This window comes from Electrophorus electricus, chromosome 6 (assembly GCF_041902795.1).
Source record: "Electrophorus electricus isolate QZ-2024a chromosome 6, ASM4190279v1, whole genome shotgun sequence".
Classification (NCBI taxonomy): Eukaryota; Metazoa; Chordata; class Actinopteri; order Gymnotiformes; family Gymnotidae; genus Electrophorus; species Electrophorus electricus.
Window position 1 is genome coordinate 7141872 of NC_137502.1, and position 24058 is coordinate 7165929.

At 37.2% G+C, this 24058-nt stretch overlaps 2 protein-coding genes across 4 annotated transcripts in view; one reads left to right on the forward strand and one right to left on the reverse strand.

Annotated features, from left to right (window-relative positions):
• Window positions 1-660: 660 nt before the first annotated feature.
• Window positions 661-4804, reverse strand: taldo1 (transaldolase 1). Its single transcript, XM_026999433.3, has 8 exons — window positions 4616-4804; window positions 2826-2949; window positions 2642-2749; window positions 2400-2531; window positions 2090-2265; window positions 1721-1918; window positions 1465-1610; window positions 661-1193 (listed from the first exon to the last, which is right to left on the reverse strand). Exons 1-8 carry the CDS (start codon window positions 4710-4712, stop codon window positions 1161-1163), a joined length of 1014 nt encoding a protein of 337 aa, XP_026855234.2. The 5' UTR covers window positions 4713-4804; the 3' UTR covers window positions 661-1160.
• A 440-nt stretch (window positions 4805-5244) lies between these two features.
• The window catches only part of tspan4a (tetraspanin 4a), a 71924-nt gene continuing 53110 nt past the window's right edge, over window positions 5245-24058 (forward strand). The window contains exon 1 of one of the 3 annotated variants that reach the window (XM_026999560.3): window positions 5245-5423. The gene's annotated coding sequence lies outside the window, so the exon portion shown is untranslated. Of the gene's footprint in view, window positions 5424-9648; window positions 9772-24058 lie in introns of those variants that run through there. The other 2 variants (XM_026999561.3, XM_026999562.3) reach the window with 2 other exon arrangements.

Sequence of the window (24058 nt, forward strand, 5' to 3'; positions counted from 1 at the left end):
TACATTAGGGTTCATGTAGCAAGTGGATATTGCTGATCTCCCAATCTCAACATACAGTATCTAAGAATACTCTGTACTGTATTCCCTCAGTACAGCAAGTGAGTTGACTGGTACAGATATTAGGACACTTGCAGTGCTCTCAACCACACAGGTATGCCTTCTTCATTGCTGGACAGAGGATAGCTTTTAGCCCCTTTGCTACAGTCAGTGCCTGCTCAGTTCAGTTGAGGGGGTTCTCTGTTGATGAGCCCTGCCATAATTGTTAAGAGGCTAAGCAAGATGACTTATGCTATAGCATGCACAACTTTGTTGTATGGTAGAAACAACTACCTAGACATTTAGGCTCATTAACTGGACTAAGCATATTGCATCACTTAACTGTCAGGAAGAACTACACAAACTATATTGCCAAGGATTCACAGTATTTCTCTATGCCAGGGATGTGAAAGGCCCAGAATACCAAAACAACCTTGGTTGTCCTTGCGATACCATGTAGTCTTGCATATAAAAACATTGTACCATACTATTAAAACAAGGTACCATTTTAATCTTAAATTATCCATCAAATAAATAATCTAATATCAAATCCATCCAAAAACAATCCTTAGTGAATCTATATTGCTGCCATTAAATCACCTGAACAGTAAAAACAGACACTACTGAGGAAAGAGGTCTTTAATAATTGGGATTCAGTTCAAACCTTGTCCTGAAGGCATTTCATCATAAACATTTAAACCTTTTTCTTCAAGGGTTTATTGGAAACAGGAAGCAGTAGCAATTCTGACTCCTAAGTCAGATCTTTGACCTGTTGAGGCCTTTGGTTTTGTGGCTACCCAGCTGGGATTCATTTTACCAAAACCCCTAAAGTACTCCCACCTCAAACCACATCTCATACAGGGAGAGCAGGTACACAGTATCTCTCAAAGAAAATCCAAGATAGCCTTTTCTGTTACCATTTTATATCTTAAAAGGGATGCTTCTGATACTACACTATTATTAAGAGGCATGTTATCCACAAAGTTACAAAAGTTGGTATTTAGTGCAGCTTCTCTTATTGGTCACAAAGTCAGCCAGAAGTGGCACAGTGCAGCTCAAGGGGCCCAAACAGGAATGCAGGATCGAGAGATTACCGATCTCTCTGGTATCAGGGCCTCATCTCATTACAGTCCATTCTTCACATTAAGCATCTTCTCCTAAGAAAACAGACAATACCACAATACTGGTGAGGTTAGAAATAGCAGTGTACAAGTTACAGTACTATAAGTGACTAATAGCTACTTGCCATCTGAAATCATACACCACTCTTCAAAAGATCCCACTAAACTTGCACTATCCTTTACAAGTAGTCAGTTTTCATTTTTTTTGGACTAGTGCTGGCAAATTCAGGAGGAATACACACAAAAAAAAGAATTTTGCCAGTTGTTAAACTGACTCAACATGACACAGATGTGAATATTTCTGCACCTTAATCATGCTCTCAAGCTTTACTGCATCAGCAGCAAATTTCCGGATGCCGTCAGAGAGTTTCTCCACAGCCATGCGGTCTTCATTGTGAAGCCAGCGAAAAGCCTTCTCATCCAAGTGCAGCTTTTCCAGATCATTAGACTTTGCTACATAGATCCAAACAAACAAGTCACTCCTTAACTGCTAAACATGGCATAACAGCTTGTGAAAGCATTTTTTGAGAAAGCTGACAATGTTGCAACATGCAGGGACCCACCTCCCTGTGGAGAGAGAGATAAGGACACAGCACTGTTATCCTGGCTAAGTTCTCCCAGCAGCCCTGGAGAGATGGTGAGCAGATCACAACCAGCCAGAGCCTTCACCTCTCCAGTGTTCCTGAAGGAGGCACCCATCACTACTGTACTATATTCAAACTTTTTATAGTAGTTATAGATCTTCTTTACACTCAGGACACCTGTAGAGTGGGATAAAGAACACTTTAAAACAAAGATTCCTCCAATTGCATCAATATTTTTTAATGTAAAATTAAAATCATAATTGCAAACAATACATTAGCAAAATTGTACACATTCACAATTAGAATATTACACTCTTCTATGGCATGATCCAGTATCTAGTCAGTTACCTGGGTCTTCATGTGGTTCATAGCTCTTGCGGTCAGTGTTCTCCTTGTACCAGTCCAGGATTCGCCCAACAAAGGGTGAAATGAGGGTGACCTTAGCCTCAGCGCAAGCCACTGCCTGGGCGAAGGAGAACAGCAGGGTCATGTTGCAATGAATGCCATACTTTTCCTCCAACTCCCTAAAAAAAGAAACCAAAAAACAAACAAAAAAAATACCCACACATACACATCAGACCATTTACTTAAGTCAAAGGGTCAACGAGAGGACAATTACAATGTAACCATGCAAATGTTGTACAAAATACAAGCTTACCTGCCAGCCTGAATTCCTTCCCATGTAGAGGAAAGCTTAATAAGCACACGTTCTTTACTCACTCCAGCTTCCTCATACAGAGAGATGAGCCTTCGCGCACGAGCCACCATTCCATCCTTGTCAAACGACAGCCTAAAAGTTCATAAATAAACCGCAGCCCTGCATCTTTTCCTTACGGCCATTGATAAGTGTCACACTGTTTATCTTCGATCACTTGGGAGTAACACTACTCCCTGCTTTACCTTGCATCCACCTCTGTGGAGACTCTACCAGGGATAATCTTCAGGATCTCAAGCCCAAAGTTGACAAAAAGCTTGTCCATAGTGTTAGTCACTTGCTCCTCTTCAGTCCTATAAAAACCAGCTTCATAAGGATTCTACAGTAGTCACATTAATATTATTTAGATACGAGAAGCATAATCCATACCTGCAACTGGCAATGCCATATTTAATTGCCTGATCAACCAGCTGTTGGTAGGCAGGCATCTTAGCTGCTGCCAGGATGAGAGAGGGATTTGTTGTAGCATCCTGGGGCTTATATTCTTCAATGGCTGTGGATTTGGAAGAAGGGAATTTATATAGTAATTGTTTCAATGACATTCAATTTCTGCATTTAAACTTTGAAATCTCAATTCAATACCATGTCTGATTAACAAATAAAATGAAATGGGGTGGGGGAATGGAACATAGAATTTGGAGTCTGTTCTGTAAAGTCCAGCATACATTCATCTTGTAAACTGTTCCCTTACACTTTTTTTTTTTTACCTTGCCACTTTCTCACCTCATTGAAGGAAAAACTGGGTCAGAATGTGTAACTGTCCATCATTAGTCTTAAGCAGCCTTGATTTATCATGTACATAAAAAACTGAACATGATCACAGTCTGAAATGTTGTAGGTTTGCACAATGTGCTGTTCTTGCTAGACAGATTGTAAATGCAGATATCCTTAACTGTCATTTTGACTTGTGAAATTCTAATTCTTAGGAGTCAAAGCTCATTTGCAGATATCTAAAACTGTACTGCTCATCACAGTAGGTTTGTTCACATATTCAGTGCTAGCCAAGGATTAAAAATATAAAATCTTTGCCATTAGATTGCAATCTTTTAAAGATTACACAACCATTCTCCTGCATTTCCCTGAACAGGACACCTGATCATGCTGCAAATAGTCAGATGGGACTCCTTATAAATGGTATTTGTCACGCACCTACAGTATAGTTCTTTTTTGTTCCGTCATACTGACTTTGCAGAAATGACAAAATATTTGTCTTGCATCACAGATGGTGAACCAAGACTGAACTGCTTCAAACTCACTTGTTAAGCAATGAGGATATAGGTCATTTCAGATCTGATGCAAAACCCACTCCATTTTAAGTATGGCTTATTACACAATCAGTTATATTAAACTGACATTTTATTAGCAAGCTCTAATCAAGTACATTGTGTTTCTCACAAATTAATGCTTATACTGACTACACCGTTTTCGATAGAAATAGTAGCATTTACTGAAATTAAGACCGGGCGTAGACAGACCAAACTAAGTTAAGTGGAGCTGTAGAATAAGCAGCTTTCGTATCTGTAGTAGGCGCACTTACGTGAAGTGAATGTTTTAGGCATACATTTATAGCTAGCTACATATAAAAACAAGAAGAACAACTCCCCATGCGTGACACATGCCTCGTAGCAATGCCCCGAATAACTAATTAACTAAATATGAACTTTTGCACCAGACATACTGAAACGATTTCATCTCGACTAACCAGCTGGAAGCTTACTAGCTGGCTAACTCCAATAAATTTCGGACCGTCCTACAACCGCTTACAATGTATAATTTTGTGAGTTACCAGCTAGCTAGCCAGCTAATGTATTCGACGTTAGACCTTAGCTAGCAAAGAAGCCACCTGTGTCAATGAAATGCTAATCTGGTTAACTAGCTAGCTAACGAGGAAACCAGCTTCTGGCTAAGGAACTGGCTAAGCTAACCTAACTACATAACCCATTTTAGCTAACTAAACGTTATCCAACCAGAAACTCCAGCACGCCCTAAAAGCAAGTCAGATATCTAGCGTGAGCTAACTAAATTAGTTACACATTCTACGGGAACGACATCAATCATTTGATCATAACATAGCTAGTAATATTAGCGACCCAGTAGCTAGCTAATTGTGATCACTGGGAAAAACTATCGGAAGTAAAGAGCCTAGCTAGATAAATCACCATTGAAATCGCCGGTGTCCGCAACGACGACAGTGTGCTTTTTCAGCTGATCCAGCGCAGACTCCATCTTTCGTCGTTTATCCGGCGACACAGACATGATGCGCGAGAACAGAGTGCCTTTTATACCGATGCGCGTGAGACGGGGAGACGTTCCACTTCACGAGGGTACGCGGACGTGGAAAGGAATCGCACGAACGAGCGAATCCAGCGACGTCCGCTGAAGGGGCGGAGTGGCTCTGCTGAAAGATACTGCTTTTTGACATGTGCAATTGCAGTTTGCAGTTTGCAATTTCCCAAACACAGTTGTACACTTTGATTTTAAATGAATTTTAAATGTATTTATTTATTATGAAACAAACATTTCAGACTTTATTAGGCCGATATAAAAACTGTCTTCGCTCATATGAAAACTGCCTTCACTCATAATTCCTTATAAAATTAAACTGGTAGACAATCGTAAATTGTTTGGACTATGCGAGATCACATTATGGACTATGAGAGGGTCACATTACATGGTTTTAAATGTGTATGAAGGTACGTTTCTTGACCACTAGACGGAAGCATTGCATTTATCATGAAATTCGTACGCTTAAATTCTTTATTTTTTCTAAAAACAGCGAAATGTTATAGGAGGCGAGCACGTTTTCTCTCTGCTGAATGTTCCATGGTCCTCAGAGACATTGTGAAACGAGTGAAAGAGCAGAGAAAGAAGAAGAGTTTGCAAGTTGTCACCCTAACATCTCTTAAAAACACACCGAACAGTGGACACGGGAGAATATACAAGGTTTTCCTACAAAACAGGTAAAAGGTAAGGTTATTTATCTGCTATTTTTTGTGTATCTTTACAATGTTTAAAGAACTGGAGACATGTTGAATGTCATTCAGTAATTCTGGACTACTTGGGAATGGAGCGCTGATGTACTCTTTCATGTTTTAAAAGTGGTGTGTGTGTACGTGAGAGAGAGAGAGAGAGAGAGAGAGAGAGAGAGAGAGAGAGAGAGAGAGAGAGATTCCACAAATCGCAGCCGGTCTCAGTACCACAATGATGGCGTCAGTACAGTTTCACTGTTACTTATTGGTTGTGTGCACCATGCACCAAGGAAAAAGAATTTCTTTTAACGCTTGCAGGCAACATGGAAATTAAATCTAAACAAGCATTGACAGATTCATCTTTTCTCTTCAATGTTTTTAATGTGTGCATCCAAACTATTAGTTTGTTGTAACCATACTTTTACAATATTCACTGCTCACTGGGACAGCAGCAGTATATGGGTAGGTGGGAGAAGAGAAGAAAAAATACTTTAAATGGATGAATTATTTTTCTTGATCTTGATGGAACATATAAATAAACTTACTAGAAGAGAAAACATTTAAACATTCCCGAGATTCCTTTTGGAAGTCCCTCCCTAAATTCACCACATAAGCCTGCCAACCAGCTAGCCAGGAAGAAACAAGTGTTTAACTGTGTGTATGGGCGTAGGAGAGAAAAACATTACACTATATTTGGCCCTGGTGTGTTTCTGGTAAAAACCCAATCTAAGTACAAAGGAAAACTTTATTGCTTAGGGCTACTCAAGAACACAAATTTTAGGAAAGCTCAGAGTGATCCTTCCTCCCAGTCAAACACAAAGGTGCCACTTTTTTTTCAAACTCAAAATGCCTCAACTTTTACTCATCTAAAATATAAATGCATTGGAATTTATGCTTTTACAACCAGTCCCTTCCTTTGATGGAGACAGAAATCTCCATATGTTTCCTGGTAGAAGTGCTTTTGTTTTATTATTATTTTCCTTTAGAGTTACTTGTATCCTTGTCTGAACAGGTTCTGCTTATCAACAGGATCACCTGGCTACATCTGAAGCTACTAAACTAAGTGACAAAAGATTGTTTTGAGTTAACAGATTGGAACAGGTGACAGAGACCATCACATAGGAAGATTAAATGGATGCTCTGGCTGCTATTCCAGAGAGCTGGCTCTTTGGTCTGGTGGTCAGAGCTCATGTTTATCTCCTGTTGGCCCTGGATTTGAGTCCTGTGTAGGGTGGTTGCCTTCATCCTTTGTTACAAAATATACTAAAGAAAACAGCTACTAATATCAATGAGTTCACAGAGTATGTGCCATTCAGATAGATATTTTGTCCTACCAGTAGCCATTGTTTAATAAGAAGATCCAGGACAGACTCAGAGACAGAAGAATGACTTTCCTTGGGGGTATTAGGAGCTATACAAGATATCTAGATATACAGTGCTGAAGGCTGTTCTACTAATCCAGATGGTCTCTAGAGCAAAGACAGAGCCACAACACACTAACGTTGATCTTAAGCAGGTGTGGCGAGGTCTACAGGCCTTAGGGAATTATACAACCCAAGACTGGACAAGGCACAGTTAATGCATCACTCCCCAATAAACTTAACAATTTTTTACACCCCCTTTGATAAATAAATAAGGAAACAGATACCAAAACGTCCAGTTGAGATAAGCAAATTCATATTTCAAGTAACTAAGTAAGAGGTGTATAGGACGCCACAGGGGATAAATTCCTCCAAAGTGGCAGGATGTGATGGGTTACAACCAAGGGTGCTGAAAACCTGTGCCCGACAGCTGGTGGGTGTCTTCACAGAAATTGGCACAGCCTGTCAGACTAGGGTGTATAAGAATTCCATCATCTCAGTTCCCAAATGGATAAAAATAACATGCTTAAATGACTACCATTCTGTAGCACTTACATTAGTGGCTATAATTTATCTGGAAAACTTGTTCTTGCAGTCTGTTTCCAGGCCTAAAAGATGCATGGACATCTCCTTGTCCCTTCACACTGTCCTACAATTTGTGGTCAGCCAAATACTTATGTTCACATGTTGACTGTAGCTCTGACATTCTTACTAAGCTTATTGCTAACAGGACATTGAATCTGCCCAACAATATCTGCAACTGGATTTTGAATTTCTTGACAGCAAGAACGCAGGTGGTGAAAATTGGGAGTAAAACGTCCTTAACACTGAGCAGTGGAGTTGCAAAGGGCTGCTGTCTAAACTCGAGGGTAAACTCCCTATTCACATATGATATAGCAAGGTGTGATAGCAACCACATTTTAAAATTCGCAGATGATACCACAGTCATTGCTTATCAACAGCAATCACGATACTGCATATCATCAGGATATCAGTGACAGAACTTTGGTGCAGCGATAACATAAACACCTCTTACCTACAAAACCAAAAAAACAATTCCAGGTTTTAGGAGATTTGAGGAAAACTATACTCTAGACGTTAAGATGATAATCATTATGTTCTACTGTTGAGAGTAGCATAATAGGAGAAATCATTATCTAGTATGGTAACACTACAGAACAAGAGAGAATAGCTCTACAAAAAGATATGAAACAGCCACAGCAAATTACTGGCTCTGCTTTTAAAACAGTTGAGTCCATTTACATTGACTACTGCAGAACAGCAATTGTTTCACGACCCAACTCACCCTAGCCACACACTGTTTGTTAAAAGGAGACCTTTGACGCAGGTATAGCAGTATGAGGCATCCTTTGGCTCAAGAACAAATCTCATTCTTTTGCAGTACATCAGGATAACAATGCTTAAAAGGCCACTATCACGGAAAACTGGATTCAAATTGAAGCAAAGAATTATGAATATGTAAATATTGTTAAAGTTCCAAAACACACTCTTCACTCCCCCAATCCATACAGGAAAATATCAAATAAAGGCAAATGTAGGATATGGGCCCTTCAATAATGTTTTGATAGACTATAAAGCCATAAAAAATAACCTCATGTTATATTAATCCTGTGCCAATCAATTAATAAATGTAAATATTCTGTGGAAAAAGATTTTTTGCAATTTTTCTCAAGAATTTAATATCGTCTTGCATGACACAGATAGTTACCTCGGATCGTTGAAGTCTATGGCAAACCAGTTGTACGATGTACATTCAAACCCGGAAGCTACACTTTTGTCAGCTTTAGTTAATTTATTGTGTAGCTAGCCTACATATGTGTTATGAACATTTCCAAACTACTTTTTTATTATTACTATAAGTGGGTTATAATATGGATTACCAGCATCTACTTTTGCAGTGCATAAATTGAATATCTACTCCCACCTCAGTCATTTATGCCAAGATTTCTAATCGGTCATAAATGTTACAGACATCCTGTAGTAAAATTGCATTACTCCACCTCCCCATGTAAAACTAATCCCGTTCAAGTAGGCCTACTGAATGTAAAATAAGGAGTTATGTAAACTATTCCTGAATATAATTGTCTTTAGATCAGACGCATGCACTATTTTGGGTGGTAGTTATTCCACTTCAAGTCCTACATAGCGCAGTACATATGGCGGAGGGAGTCATTTGAGATGGTGCCATTAGTCTCTTCTCCTGATAAAAAGAAAATTAACAAGGGCTGGTGGGTGTGGGGGTGGGGGGTATGGCAGGGGAAGCTTGGCATTTTCACTTTGGACTTGCTGTGATTATAGTGGCTTGGTCTTTGGAGTTGAAGTGATTGTAGTGGGTTGGTCAAGGAAAAAAGACTGAAATTAGTTCCCAGTCCAGCCCAGCGGATAGCAAATGTATGTAGGAAAAAAGGGAAGGAACCAAGGGAAACAGCCAAATTCAGGCAGTGCCACTGTATTATATAAGCAATATTTACAGGGACTGGTGTCAACTGCAGGAGAGATCAAGGCCAAAATAATAAACAAAACCCACATTTAAATGAAAATATACTAACTAATATATCCAAAATAAAATAAACAATACTACACAAACTCCCTAACAAAAACACAGGCAAACCCCACTCTGAACAAAATGGCAGCTACTCCCTACTACCAGTATACACAATTATACACCATGTATAAATTTACAACAGCAATCAAGATGAAATGGAAAAGCAAGCTCAGAATATAATCCAGATACAAAGTCCAGATACAAAGTCAAACACAGTATAAACAGTCTAACTGGTGTCACAAGTTTCACAAGTAACAAAAACCACAACAGAACAGCACATACAAAGGGAGCACAGAAAAGCAGGTCCCCCCATCTTATTTGGCCAGGGCCTTTCAAGCACTGGTTGGCAGACCCGAAGAACTAGAGAGCAGCAGGGTCCTATTGGTAAAGGGGAAAACCAGGCACTGGACCTAGAACAGGTACAACACTCGCATACAACACGCATGTGTAACACAGGACATGACATGGTGTGCAATATTATTCAATATTGTTCAATATTATTCAATATGACTCAGTCAAAATTTTTTTAGAAAAAAATGTGTTGAAAATAATGGGATTAAAAGAGGTTTAAATGTCTAAAGACTCAGAGTTCTATTTGTCTACAGTCAGGCAGAGTTAGTGAATGGAAGCAATTTAACATTGTTACTACTCTAATTAGCAGTGGCTGTCCTACAAAGGTCAATGCATGTGTATGCAGTAGAATCCTCAAACAAGTTACAATGATGTCTAGGGTGTTAGGTAAGGCTCTGGAGGCCTCCCTTGAAATCGATAACATCTGGTTTTATGAGACTGCCATACTGAATAAGAGTGGTATTCAATGGGAACACTGCTGTCTAAAAAAAAAACAACGCTACCCAGCTTGTGTTTGCCAGATATCACTTAGGTGGCCTACTGGAGCAATATTATGTGGATAAATGAGGCAAAAGTTGAACTTTTGGCAAATGTATGCAGCATTATATACCAAAACATCAAAGACTCAGTCCAACTGTGAAGAATCTTGCAAGGGAATATAGTGTTGTGGGATAGCTTTGCCGCCTCAGGGAGTGAATTGCTTGCAATCATTGAAAGACCAATGAGTTTCAAGATGTGAGGCAATACTACAGCAGAATGTAAGGGCATCAGTCTGTGATCTTAATCTCAAAAGAGTTTGGGTCATCCAGCATGGCAATAACCCAAGTCATGAAAATAATCCAAACTGGAGTAAATCAATAACAGATTCACTTAAATACAAGAAATTCTGAATGCCTGAGTCCTGACCTCAATCTTGATGATGTTGCATGCTGTGAGGCAAGTTTTTTAGTTTGAGAAAAAACATAGTGATACATTTGTATAGTGGAATATGTCAGAATATCTTTTAACTGTTATGCAGTACTCATCAGCAAGTGCAAAATGCCAAATAAAAATTGGGATCTCATTGATTCTGTAAGTCATTTTTTAATGCAACATTAAAAAAACACAAAACTTTGTGCTCTGACAAATGATACTGCATGTATATATTTAACAAATACTAATATATATTTTGATACAACCTCCCAGTGTTTTTATTTTGTATTTAAATGTGCCTGTTAGCATGCTGTCAATATTGTCAATACCGTCAGACACCAAAAACACAAATTCATTTTCACCTACTTCATAGGTGACATATAAGAAGTATAGTGACCCCTAATTTTCACCAGGAAAGACCAAGAGGCCTAGAAACAGTTACTTTCAGTACACATATATAAATATTATAAACTTTTCTTTGTTTTTTAAATGTACTGTTAAATGCAATTTTACCTTTGACTTTAAAAGCAATCAAGCAGCAATCAATTTTTAACATTGAAAACACATATTCTTGTTAAGATACAGCTTACATTTTTATTTCTGACCCACAATTCTTTGACAAATGTGAAATATAATTTAAAAAATATTATTAATCTGACAGAGGTAGCATCGATCTGACAGAGTTAACATGTCTTACATTTGTGACAAATGAGTGAATTTGTAGTCATTTTAATTATGTATTACTTTGAATTAATCAGTTACAGTGTTAAAACAAAAATATCAGTGAAGATGTTATTTTTAAAAACATTGTATTCAAGATTAAAAGTCATATTATGGCTAATTATGCATGTTTTGCCAAGATCATCACTCTTATCAAAGGTCAACAGAGAGTAATCAGTTGTTGAAGGGCATTTGGCTGGAAAGTGGTATTTTGAGGGGAAACTGGCTTTGGGATAGTCAGGGCTGAGATGTTACTTAGATATGGGAGTGTGTGGTAGAAAGCAATCAAACTGATAGTGGTAGTTGTTGAGGGGTATCTGGTTGTGGGGGTTAATTTTGGTTGAGGGGTAATTAGCTGTTGTGGTAGGTGTATTTATGGGATATTTGGCTGGAGGGGGAATATTCAATGAGGAGCATTGGCTGTGGAGTAGTTGAGGGGTCATTTATCCATCAAGGTAGTTGTGGTTGAAGGATGTTAGGTTGATGGGGTAGTTGTTAATTTTGGGATAATTTTGGTTGAGTTGTCTTTGAGGGTTATTTGTCTGTTGGGGAAGAGGCTATTGAAGGTCACTTGGCTGTTCATGGGTATTTTGGTATTTTAGGGACAATTGGCTGTGGAGTAGTTGAAGTTAAACTCAAAGTCAAATTTATTTGTATAGTGCTTTTTACAACAGATACTGTCACAAAGCAACTTTACACACCTGAGTGCAAGTCCCCATTGAGCATGCCAAGGGTGACAGTGGCAAGGAAAAACTCCCTAGAGCATGAGAAAGAAACCTTGAGAGGAAGCAAGACTCAAAAGAGGGGGACCATCCTCCTCTGGCCGACAACAGACACTACAATAGTAACAATATAAACAATAAGGAACAACAGGTAGTGAGAGAGAAAGCCAGAAAAAATAAAAGAAATGAAGAAATAAGCAATGAATAATGATAACAACAATAATTCATTTTATTTATATGCACCGTTCAGGATACTCAAGGACACTTTACAATTGCAAATGAAAACATGATAAGAATAACAGGGTAAAACACAAGAATAATAAAATTACAACACAGTAGTTAAATGAAAATAAAATTAGAGATTAAGACATGGTAAATGTTACAGTAATGAGTGACAGGACAAAAACACAACTATGACAAAACTATGATAAAATAACAGTGATGCAATAGAAATAAAAAAGATTTACAGATCAGGAAAGGCAGTCTGAAAGAGAAAAGTTCTTAAATGCTTTTTGAAGGCACTTAGTGGTACAGCCAGATAGTAAGGCTTTATAGTAGTCCAATCATGAAGTGCATAGGCTATCTTTTCTGCATGAAGTGAAGAGAGTATGTTCCTAATCTTTGCAATGTTCCAGAGGTGGAGAAAGGCGGTCCTAGAAATATTATTTACATGAGCTTTGAACTTTTGGACGAGAGGCTGGGGTTCATAAGCAGAGGATCCTAGAACAGATCCTTGTGGGACCCCATAGTTAATCTTGTTGTATGCTGACAAACTGGTGATCTGCTAGATAATATTTAAACCAGGATAGGGATGTAACCCTAATCCCAGCAACATTTTCAAGTCTATCTAGTAAAATGTTTTGGTTTATGGTGTCAAATGTTGCACTCAGATCAAGCAATATAAGCAAAGAGACATAACCCTGGTCAGAGGCCGACAACAGGTCATTAACTAATTTAATCAGTGCTGTACTATGATGAGTCCTAAACTCTGACTGAAAGATTTTTTTACATTTACATTTAATGGCATTTAGCTGGCGCTTTTATCCAAAGCGACTTACAATTATGACTGAGTACAACTTTGAGCAATTGAGGGTTAATGGTCTTGCTCAGGGGCCCCACAGAACCAGCAACCTTCCAATTACAAGTCAAGTACCTTAACCACTGCCCTTCTTGTAAGACATCATGTATCTGGTTCTGATTCAGGTATGAGTTTGGCTGCTGAGATATTGCTTTTTCTAGGATCTTGGAAATAATTGGAGATTGGCCTGTAGTTTGACAGCTGACATGGGTTAAGGTTAGATTTTTTTTTGATAAGTGGTCTGATTACTGCTAATTTCAATGATTGAGGGGTTATTTAACTGTTAGCATAGTTGTGGTTGTGGGCTATTGGGGCTAATGGGGGTAGTTACTGTTGAAGGAAATTTGGACATGGAGGGGTATTTTGGTTGAGGGGCAATTGATTGTGGGGTAACTGAGTCAGAAACTTTATTTAGATATGGGGTATTGTTGGTTCAAATCTATTTGGCTGAAGTGTTAGTTGTCACTGAGGGGTAATTAGCTGTGCAAGACAGGTGGACTATCTGGTGTTTATTCCAAAAGTTTCTTTTTTGCTCACTTGATCTCTGCTTATGCTTCCAGTTCCTTTTCTTTTTTGTGTTCTCTTCTATTTTATCTCTATATTCCTTTGGTGCTCTCTGTTCCTCTTCCTGTGCTCCTCCAGTGAGAGCCAATGCCCAGATACACTGAACTGACACAAGAAGAACAGCGCTCTGCCTAGACATTTTCAGTATCTATTTGAGTATCTTTTATAATTAATAGTCTGTACTATTTTAGAGGAGAGTTGATTTGTGTTCCCTCAAGCTATTTCCTCAAGCTCTGTTGTTCCCTTAATCATATGCACCTTCACCTCAATGTTCCCTCAATCCTAACCATACCCATGATCCTAAGCACTTACTCCAACCTAAACCTATGCTTTAACCTCTAATCATGCAGGTGTTAATAACTAGCTATCCATAAAGGCAATATATGCTGTCCTGTTGCATTTACTATTTCTACTTTATTAAAGATAGTAAACCTTTATTACTGTATTTAATATAATTAAACAATCCACATTGTAAACTATGTAAGAGAAGTGTTAACATTCAGAAAATCTGACAGAATCAACATCTGATGGTGTTGACAAATTAGGCTTTAGTTTCACAAAACAAATGGAGTTTAGGTAGTAGCCAATTAATTTTTTCCTCTTGGTGCTAGTTGATAACAGAATTTACTTCATAATAATAAAGCTTTCTAAATATTTCTAATACTGGGGTTAACATCCATGGTTGTGATGCAGTAGATTTTTATTAAGAAGTTTATTTTTAGCCATTTTAAAAACACTTAAATACATGAATGTTCTTATCTCTCTGGACACACTCTTTTAATTGTAGTGAGTCATTAGGTGTTATAAATTTGATATAATAATGACTAAATAAAGTTGAGGATAATTTTGTTAAATATGTTCTATTGTTTATTCTTCCAAAAATGTACAATTATAAATATGTTAATCATTAAACCTGATAACAGTTACAATTGCTGGACACGTTTTGTCCCATGTATCTAGAATCAGTGATCTGCATTTAAATGTGTCCAGTTAAGATATGGTATGGCATAATATTGTGGGTGTTGATTTATCTTTATTTATCAATGAAATAAACAGCTGGCTATATATATATATATATATATATATATATATATATATATATATATATATATATATATATATATATATATATATATATACACACATTTATGGCATTTAGTAGACGCTCTTATCCAGAGCGACTTACAAAAGTCAGTAGGTTAGAATTAAACATAGCAATAAACTAGAATACTGTAGAATACAGGGATGAATGCTGATACCTAGAAGTGCAAAATACATAAGGTCTATCTTAAACAATAAGTGCTATATATGTGTGTGTGTGTGTGCATGTATGTATGTATGTATATATATATATATATATATATATATATATATATATATATATATACATATATATATATATATATATATATATATATATATATATATATATATATATATATATATATATATATATATAAAATAACAGCTTTTTGATTGTTCAGCTTTTGATAGCTACCATCTTAGATTGGTCTTGGAGTTGCATATTGTTGTTACTATCTTTAAGCTTAACTGTTCTGATGATGATGATGATGTGGAGTTTTTTAACTTTTACTGTATGTTCTATATGTTCTGTTCTATATTTAGCTGGCAGTTAGCTTTTGTCATAAGATTAATACTAGCACTAAATTAGCAGACTGTACTCATGCTACTCTCATCAGAATCTTCACTGCTTAGTTCACTTTCAATTTACTGAAGTGTCAAAAAATATTCAGTTGTTTTCCTTTGTGCATTTCTAAGTTACTTATTTTCTTGCTAAAACACAAAAGATAAGCTAAAGTAAAAATGTATTTGTGTCTTAACGTTGTGAGTGGACACTGCCAAAAATGCATCTAATTGTTTTGCACATTAAACTGAATCCAAAGACATGATCTGCTGTAGAATGTTAATAAACTGACACCACCATAACAAATGTATGCATGGTGCATACAGCATTACGGCTGCCGGCAGCAGTGTCTGCAAGAGCTATAGATTGCTATGTACTTTATTTTTAGCTAAGAATAGCTACCTTGTACTTTGGACTTTTCATTTTTTTATTTGTTCTATTTATATTACTTGTATGAAAGCCATTTGGTCCTAACTTTTTATTTACATTTGTTCTAATTATATTATCGCTAATTATGTCTGAACTGTAATTATATTACTGAACTCGATTGATATTACACATATAATTAAAAGTGAAAATTGTGTCAAATGATATAGAGTCTCATACAGTAAATCATGCATATAAAGTAATAAACCTGGTCCTTTGGGAAACCATTACCACTGTGACCCAAGGCATATGCATGAGGGCCCCAAGGCTTACCATGAAGTGTTGTTTAGTCATTTTGTACTCTATTGCATAGTCAGTTGGCTCTATCTTCACATAATATCATGCATGAAGGCCTGTTTCGCCACCCTTGTGGTCAGTATGGTGCTCTCTTGAGATGTGGCTGGTTAGGCCACAATTAGAACTAAGTTGAGTGGAGCCCTCATGAGATTTCAGAAAGAGAGAGAGAGAGAGAGAGAGAGAGAGAGAGAGAGAGAGAGAGAGAGAGAGAGAAAGAGAGAGAGAGAGAGAGAGAGAGAGAGAGAGAGAGAGAAAGAGAAAGTGAGTGAGTGAGCCAGCATGAACAAGCCAAACAAAATAACAAAGCATGGTAGAGTGTTTTTCTTTAAGTGAATGTACCTCTCGTTATTTCCTTACAAAGACCAATTTTCTCTTAAGTGGAGTCCTTAATACTGAACAAAAAAGGGACTAAAATAGTAGGGTGCAAGAACTGTGGCAAGTCGTGATGTGAATAAACATTACCTTATAAAGAAAAGCAAGCATGAAGGGAGAAGGGGGAAGAGTTGAGAAGGGTGATGTACAGCTGAGCATTGTACACACTGCACACAGAGTGATAACCTTCGCCTGCTTGTGTGTCCTGCTGTCAGTGTGGATTCCTGGGGCAGAAACTGTTCTGATGTGCCTCTCTTCATGTCTCCTCTTATTTAGTTGTTGCTCACTGCAGCCACGCAGAGAACTCTGTTCTATACACAAAACAGATTTATGAGTTATGTACTGAAAAATAGCCTAATTTCTTCATTTTTCTTTGAAATGCCTTTCATTTTGATGTTTTCTCTTTTTTATCCCCTTCTCCAATGTATTTTAATCCATCATCCTTAAATATTGTGAATACATAAGTAATTAATGCAAAAAGATAAACAACCAGGGACTTTAAGGACAAGTCTACATATTAAGCCTGAACTGTGTGCTGTGACTCTTAATGCATTTTGTTCTTTGTTCATATTGGTTTGCATAGAAAGCCATGTGGTTACCATTTTTAAATGATATTTATTATTTTAAGATATTACTGTAACACAAGACAGTACCCAGATGCTTACAGATTGTAATGGACACATTAGTTTTATTAAAAGAAGGATAATCCAAAGTCGTACTCGAGAGCCAGGTGTGGGTCGGTATCTAGACTGAAAACAACTAAGAGGAGAAACTGGCAAACAGTCCAAGTCCAAACATGAGAAAAAAAACAGTCAAGACCAGCAAAAAAACCAAAGGGACAAGGGCAAAAACAATAACCAGAAAACAGAATAGTACACAAACAAGATAGTATAGGAGAAAATGCTCAGTATGCACACACTAGTCATGGCCATACTGCACAGTGAGACTACGGAAACAGAGTACATAAGTGAGTTAATGAGGACCAGGTGAATATAATTAATAATCAGGAGAGGCTGAAAGGAGAAGGGAGCCAAGATTGGTGGATCAGGGTGCAGTGATAGGTACCTTGCTGGCAGTTGGATGCTGAGAGATATAGTATGAGGCAGTGGAACACCCAGCATTGGGGTTTGCGAGGAGCAGGACAAATATCAACGTATGAGTCAGAATGTCACATTTTAACATCTCCTTTAGTAAACCGTGGCAACATCAGTTATTTAATTATTATTAATTATCATTTTTTGAAATTGCAAAATGTTGACCATAATGATTATGCAAAACTCAGAAATTCCAGTATGTGCATCTATTAATAAAGCAAAGCATGTGAAAAACTTTCACGTGAAATCAAAACATCAGATATGATGCATTATAGGCCTAATTCTAAAAACCCATTAGCAGGAACTTCACATAGTGTCAGATGACAAAGAACTCCAGAGAAAGAGCTTCACAGTAAAGCTGCCATGAACTCTTGGAACCTGTAATTATGTGGTAGGCTTTTGCTCACATCACTGTCTCCTGAGTTAAAGTAATATCCAATTACCCAGTGTAAATGAATGGGCTCCCTGGATTTTAGGGCTAAGAGTTTATTTCATGAAGTTAGCTAGAAATGTACACAGTCACAATATATATGTGAAATTGAGTTCATTATGACTAAAAGCTAAATTAACTACATCTGGCTCAGATAGACCTACTGCATGTGTCCTTCCTTTAGATCTAATGGAATATTTTAAATGTATGATGTGTTATGTTAGACATATATTTTCTCCTGTCTCTTTTCTTTAATCTAATTATACACTCAATTAGTTCCCCCATCTGCTATCATGAATCATTAGCCCTCAGTCGTAGTATTGTTCTTACTGCCATAATTAACTGTGAAGCCTGTAGTCTCTGTGTGTTTTCACCTTTGTTTCTCCAGTGAAATTAATGTAAATTTAGGATTGTGTGTGTGTGTGTGTTGGGGATAGGGGTGTGGAGAGTTTTCTTTGTTTGTGTGTAGGGAATTGGGGGGTGCACATAATTTAAGTTTAGTAAAGATGTAAAGTCAATATAGTCTATATTCCATGGGCTTGCTTAATGGATGGAATGTGATTTAACAAAGCAGAGAATGAAACACATCGGTTTTATTTCATTATTTAAATAGAATGTATTGTAATTAAATTTCACAATAATTTAAAAATGTTTTTAAAACAAATTTTATTTGTTTAGATTTATTTATTTTATTTGTTTAAACTTGATAAGTTTGAGTGTTATAGTGGCATAGTTTGATATTATTATTATTATTGTTATTATTATTTTTATTATTATAAATAAAGAATATTTATCAATTTAAAACCTTTTGTGTTCCATCTTGAATTAGGAGGAGTTTCTTAACAAAATGCAGTAACAGACTTATTAAGACAATGAGGTCATACTCAAGACGTAATGGTACACAGAAGCCAAGGACAGCCACATTACTGTTTACCGCACTATTCCCAAGTTTTAGCACTGACTTCTCCGTATGATGCTCCCATGTAACAGAAGGCCAGTATCACTTAAAGCAATTAACCATGTCATTCATTGCACCAAACACAACGAATACTCTTCCTCTCCTTCCTGAATTAAACTTTTATGAATGTTTTCAAGCTCACATTCATACTGCAACTAAAAATGCAGCTATCTTAGTATCTGCAAGTCCTTGGCGAATTCCTGCTTGTGGAAATGAAAATGGAACTACAACCAAATCCTGTATTGTGTGTGAAGCCTCATGCCCAGACAGTTGTTCCTGGGTGTGGAACTAAACCAGTAAACCAGCTTGTTGAAAAACATGGTCATTAATGTTTCATGCTAACAGAATTTGTTGCTGGGATCATTAGTTTGAGAATATGCTTATGTGCAAATACATTTCCTGTGCCAGGCTCGTGGAGGCGATGGCTAAACACATGAAGGATGAGCTCCACTTCTAATTCTGTTTGTTTATTTACCATCCCTCCATTAGTCTTCTAATACCAAAGGTACCTCATGAAATATCTTTATTTCGTCCTTTCACAAATAGAGTTGATTTTGTAGGCGTAGGTTGTATGTGGTCCGGAGAGTAACAAACATCAGAAGTGTATTCATTCAGTCTCTGCTCTCTCTTGATAAGTAGTCCCCCTTAAGACCATGCCCCATTCATCCATTTATTCATCCACTCATTCTTTCTTTCATTCATGTTTTTGGTAACGAATGCTCGGGCATAGGTTTTAGTAGTTCACTTACACAGAACTGACCACATAGCTACCATTTCTTGCTTCCGTTTCTCCTGTACTATGTGACTCTGCATACTCTCCACCCATATTTCAGTGAAACAGCGTATCCCTGTCATCTTGTGCTCCTGTAGCTCCTCTAGTTGTGCTGGAAGAGTAAGGTTCTAGCAACCGCATGCTCATGGGTTTGATGCTCAGGCTACACCTACACTGTCATACTAATAAATAGATAAGTTGCTTTGGAGAAGAGCATCTGCCAAATAATAAGTGAACTACAGTCTTCAAGATTTGCTGGTGTGTACCAGAAGGCCAAGCTTTGAGTACAATGATGTTATGTTTCAACAAGGTAAGGCCAACAATCATCCAGCTTAACTGTGTTCAAGTATTTGCTAAAGAAGCACATTGGTTAGCTGACTGGCTGTGTCATTAACACTTTGAGGTGAACTGCATCTCAGTGGAAGGCTGTGAATATTTCTCCTTACTGACTCAGTGGCACATTTATATGATTTTCTTCGTTGGAAAACAACACACCTTGTAATTTTTAATGACAACTGTAATACACATAGACACGAATGAAGTGCCTTTATATATATATATATAAAATAAATATTTATTTATTTATTTAGGCACATGTTCTTGATGTAGCCATCTGGAGTTCCATAAGACATTGTGGAATTGTGAAAATCTTGTATCTCTCCAAGTGAATGAAGGTAGAAGGCTTGATTAACAGCACCCTACTGCACTGAATCTTGTCTTGTCTTGCTTGTTATCATGGCTGTTTGACTTGCTAAAAGGAGATGCTAATTAGAGCTGTCTCAGTTCAGTTGTTCATTGTGTATGCAATATGAGTGCAGCTTTGTGTCATCGCCTGGTAGTTTTTGTAACCTGCAGTACCTTGGTTCAACAGTAGGGGAACACAAAGCTACCAGTTTAATCCGTGGTTTTAAACTGGGAGGCAGAAGAGTGTAACAAACTCTTCATTGTGTTTTTTTTTCTTCCTTTCATTTGCCTTCTCCTTTATTTCTATATCTTGCATCTACTTTTCCTTATTAGGTTTATAGCCTACATGTTCCTTGCCCCATTTTTCAAAAACAAGTACTCTCCACACTCATGTTTTCTTCTGCCTGCACTAAACCATTTTGGTGCCTTCTTTTCTCTCTTGTTGCTACCTGCTGGCAGCTAATTAGCACTTCTGAACAAATGAGCTGCAGCCTCTGTGGATGATACTCACTGAACCGAACTGAGGCATGCAGTAGGAACCAGTGATTTGGTCATGACCAGTCAGTTCAGCACTTGTGCATGCTAAGTTGTAATGTTGACAAGGTTAGCATTTGTTTGTCCAGGCCAGTTTGTCAACTGAAAATGTTTATACATTTTCCTGTGCTGTCAGAAATATTCATTCATAGTGGTTTATTTATTTAGTGTTTCCTATACTTTTATTCAGCCCGTTTGTTTTATTTAGAAAATATCCTAGACAAGACTATATATTGTTTATAAACCATACCATTATTGGAAAGCATAAGATTTTGCATCATAGCACAATATGGGCTCAGCACAATGAGTTCAGTGCAGTATGTAGGTATTCATTACAGAGCTATTAAGATGCAGTAAAAGATTGTATGTTTGAATAGGCCTATACCACAGACACCTGCAAATTGTTGAAGTACACAGAAAAAAAATCACAAACAGTATATCTCACACCTTTTATAACTTCCATTCAGCATGCTTTTATCGTATGAAGGGGAATAAGGGGAAAAGGGAAAACCATGCACTCTGCAGAAATCCTTAATATTAATTTGCTTCTTAAGATATGACTGCTGTCAGATGTTGCCCATTACAGATTCCAAGCTTAATACTACTTTAACCTACTAAGCTTAACCCTAATCATATCCTAAACCATAAAGCTCTCCCAAAAACACATGTTTACAGTTGGAGATGAATGCAGAACGCTTACTGCAACCTGCAATACTTGCTGCCATAAAGAAATTTTAGATTAACTGTTATGGCCTCAGGAGTACCGTAGTGCAAACTTCAAATGCACCCTTATTCATAAAAATGCATGTGAATAAAATAAAGGATCTGACCAAAAGGTAGTCATAAGTAACCAATGTAAATAAAAATATTATGTTATGTACAGTATTGATTTTACCATTGTACATTAAAATGTATTTTAAAGTATTCCTTAGTTTTATGAGCAGATATACATCTTAAATTATATGATTCTAAAATTCTTTCCTTCACTGGTGTGGAAAGAAAACCCTATTCTCACTTTCATGACCTCTGATTAGATTATACATTATCATTAGGTATCAGCACTAATATTTAATGATATAAAGATAGGTCAAAGCTATTCAATTACCCTTCATGCTTCCATTCATCTATTAAAATTGCATTGGCTCACATAATGAAATATACAGTAGGCTATATTCAGTTTCTTGGTATGGCAACAGACATTATTTGCTGTAAAAAAAAAAAAAAAACTAAACAGAAGAAAATTTGTTTTGAAGTTGTGATTGTTGCCAGTAAATAGTTTTATGAACCTGCACTATTCTGTTAGAATAATCTTTATAAATGCTGCATAAGATGTTTATTTAATTGGCTGCGCAGTCCACAGGTAATTTTTCAGCTTTCTTCTGACTTGGGTTCATGGCTATTTTATAACATTGCTGATCAAGTGTGATTTATTCTCTCTTTTTATGCTAGCATTTGTAAATATGTTTGAGAATCTATGCTCCCTGTTTTCTGGGCAGATGGTCTCTCTATAATATTCGGAAAGGCAGACATTAATGGGAACAGACTGCTTATTAGGTGTACAGAACATAATGTCATGATAACACACCATATTTCAGCAAATTTATGGCTCCAAACTCTGGCATCTTCTCAACTATATCATAGTTAGACAAACTAAAGGACACTCTGCTACCTGCATGCGTTGCAGCATAACACAGTTTGATGCAAGTTTGTGATGTTTTTGGCAAGCAGCTTGCAAGATGCTAATTGGTGTACATAAGTTTCCCTTATTTGTTAATCTCATAGCTCCAGTGCAAAACTAAAGAAAAACTTGGACACCAGACATGTCTTCACTGATTTACTGCACTTGGGGTAAGAGACAAATTGTGTAAATTAGATTTTTATTTTTTTTTTGCCAAATAATTTCTTTAAAATTAACAGAGGGATAGCAGTACTTTCCACCATTAGTTCTTTTACTGTCTAAGTTAATTATTCCCATTCATTGTTCCCGTTCATTGTATATTGTTTCTTAGAGCTGTTTTCCCAAAATTCAAGGGATATTTCTTACAAGGCAATCGCAGGAGAATTGTAAGGAACACAACAGAAACATTTTCATTTCATATTTAGATCTGTCAGAGAATTCCGACACTGTAAATAGTGAGTTTTTGTGTGATGCTCTTTGAAAATTTGAATGTCCACCAAAATTTCTCAGCATTCTTGCACAGGAATAATGGGCTGAGTCATCATCAGCAGTCAGAGATCAGAGCCTTGTAACATATAGATACAAGTTAGACTTTGCCATTTTTTGACATTTTTTATTTATTTTCCTGGTGTACAAAACAACTCTGCTGTGCTGTGGAATAGAACAAGAGACACTGGTCTTGATGGGAACAATATTAGAAGACAGGCTATCACCAACCTTGCAGTGGTGCAAATCACTCCACTACAGAAAGATGATGACTGCGCACATACTCCAGAGGCCCTGCTTTCAACAGTCTCCTCTGCTGTTACAGCCTACGGAAAAATAGGCACAGATGGTCAACAAACAGAAAATTGAAGTCTCTGTGTTACTGATTTACCTCTATACACAACCTGCCATCTTCACTGTTGAAAACATCAGGAGCTGTTTACTGTTCCCCACCTTAAATACCTCTGCACCATGATTTCTAACCAATACACACTGAATGAGCCACTGCATCCTTTAGAGGACTCAGAAAGAGAGTCTTTCATAATAAGCATGTAACTCTCGACACAAGGGTTCAGGTTTACCTAGCCAACTGCATTTCCATCTTCCTTGCCTTTATATAACTGCCAAATAAAAGTCCTAAAATCTTTTAATATCTGATGTCTCCAGAAGATTCATCCATTACCCGACAGGACAATTTCCACCACTGTATCAACACAAGCAGCACTGAATCCACCATATATCACCATCACTGCAAATGGACAGAGCATAATTCCAGACATCCTCAGCAAGTGCCCTGTGAACAACTACACAAATGCCAGTGCAAACACCACGTATAGATTACATTGCAGTGGTTCCACATCCATCCCACCAAAGCTCCCTGCTGTTACACTGTGTGGTTCTTTCATGTGGACTGAAAAGGTGTACTTAATGTCAGCAGAAGCAGTATAAGAAGAGAGGTGCTTATAAAACCCCAACTGTGTCCA

Bases quoted from the DNA above. Each gene is read 5' to 3' on its own strand.
- taldo1 (XM_026999433.3), bottom strand. From the start codon at position 4,712: ATGTCTGTGTCGCCGGATAAACGACGAAAGATGGAGTCTGCGCTGGAT. The intron at 2,750-2,825 runs GTATGGATTATG...TGGTTTTTATAG, and splicing joins TATGGCATTGCCAGTTGCAG to GACTGAAGAGGAGCAAGTGA. The intron at 2,532-2,641 runs GTAAAGCAGGGA...ATGAACTTTTAG, and splicing joins TCCACAGAGGTGGATGCAAG to GCTGTCGTTTGACAAGGATG.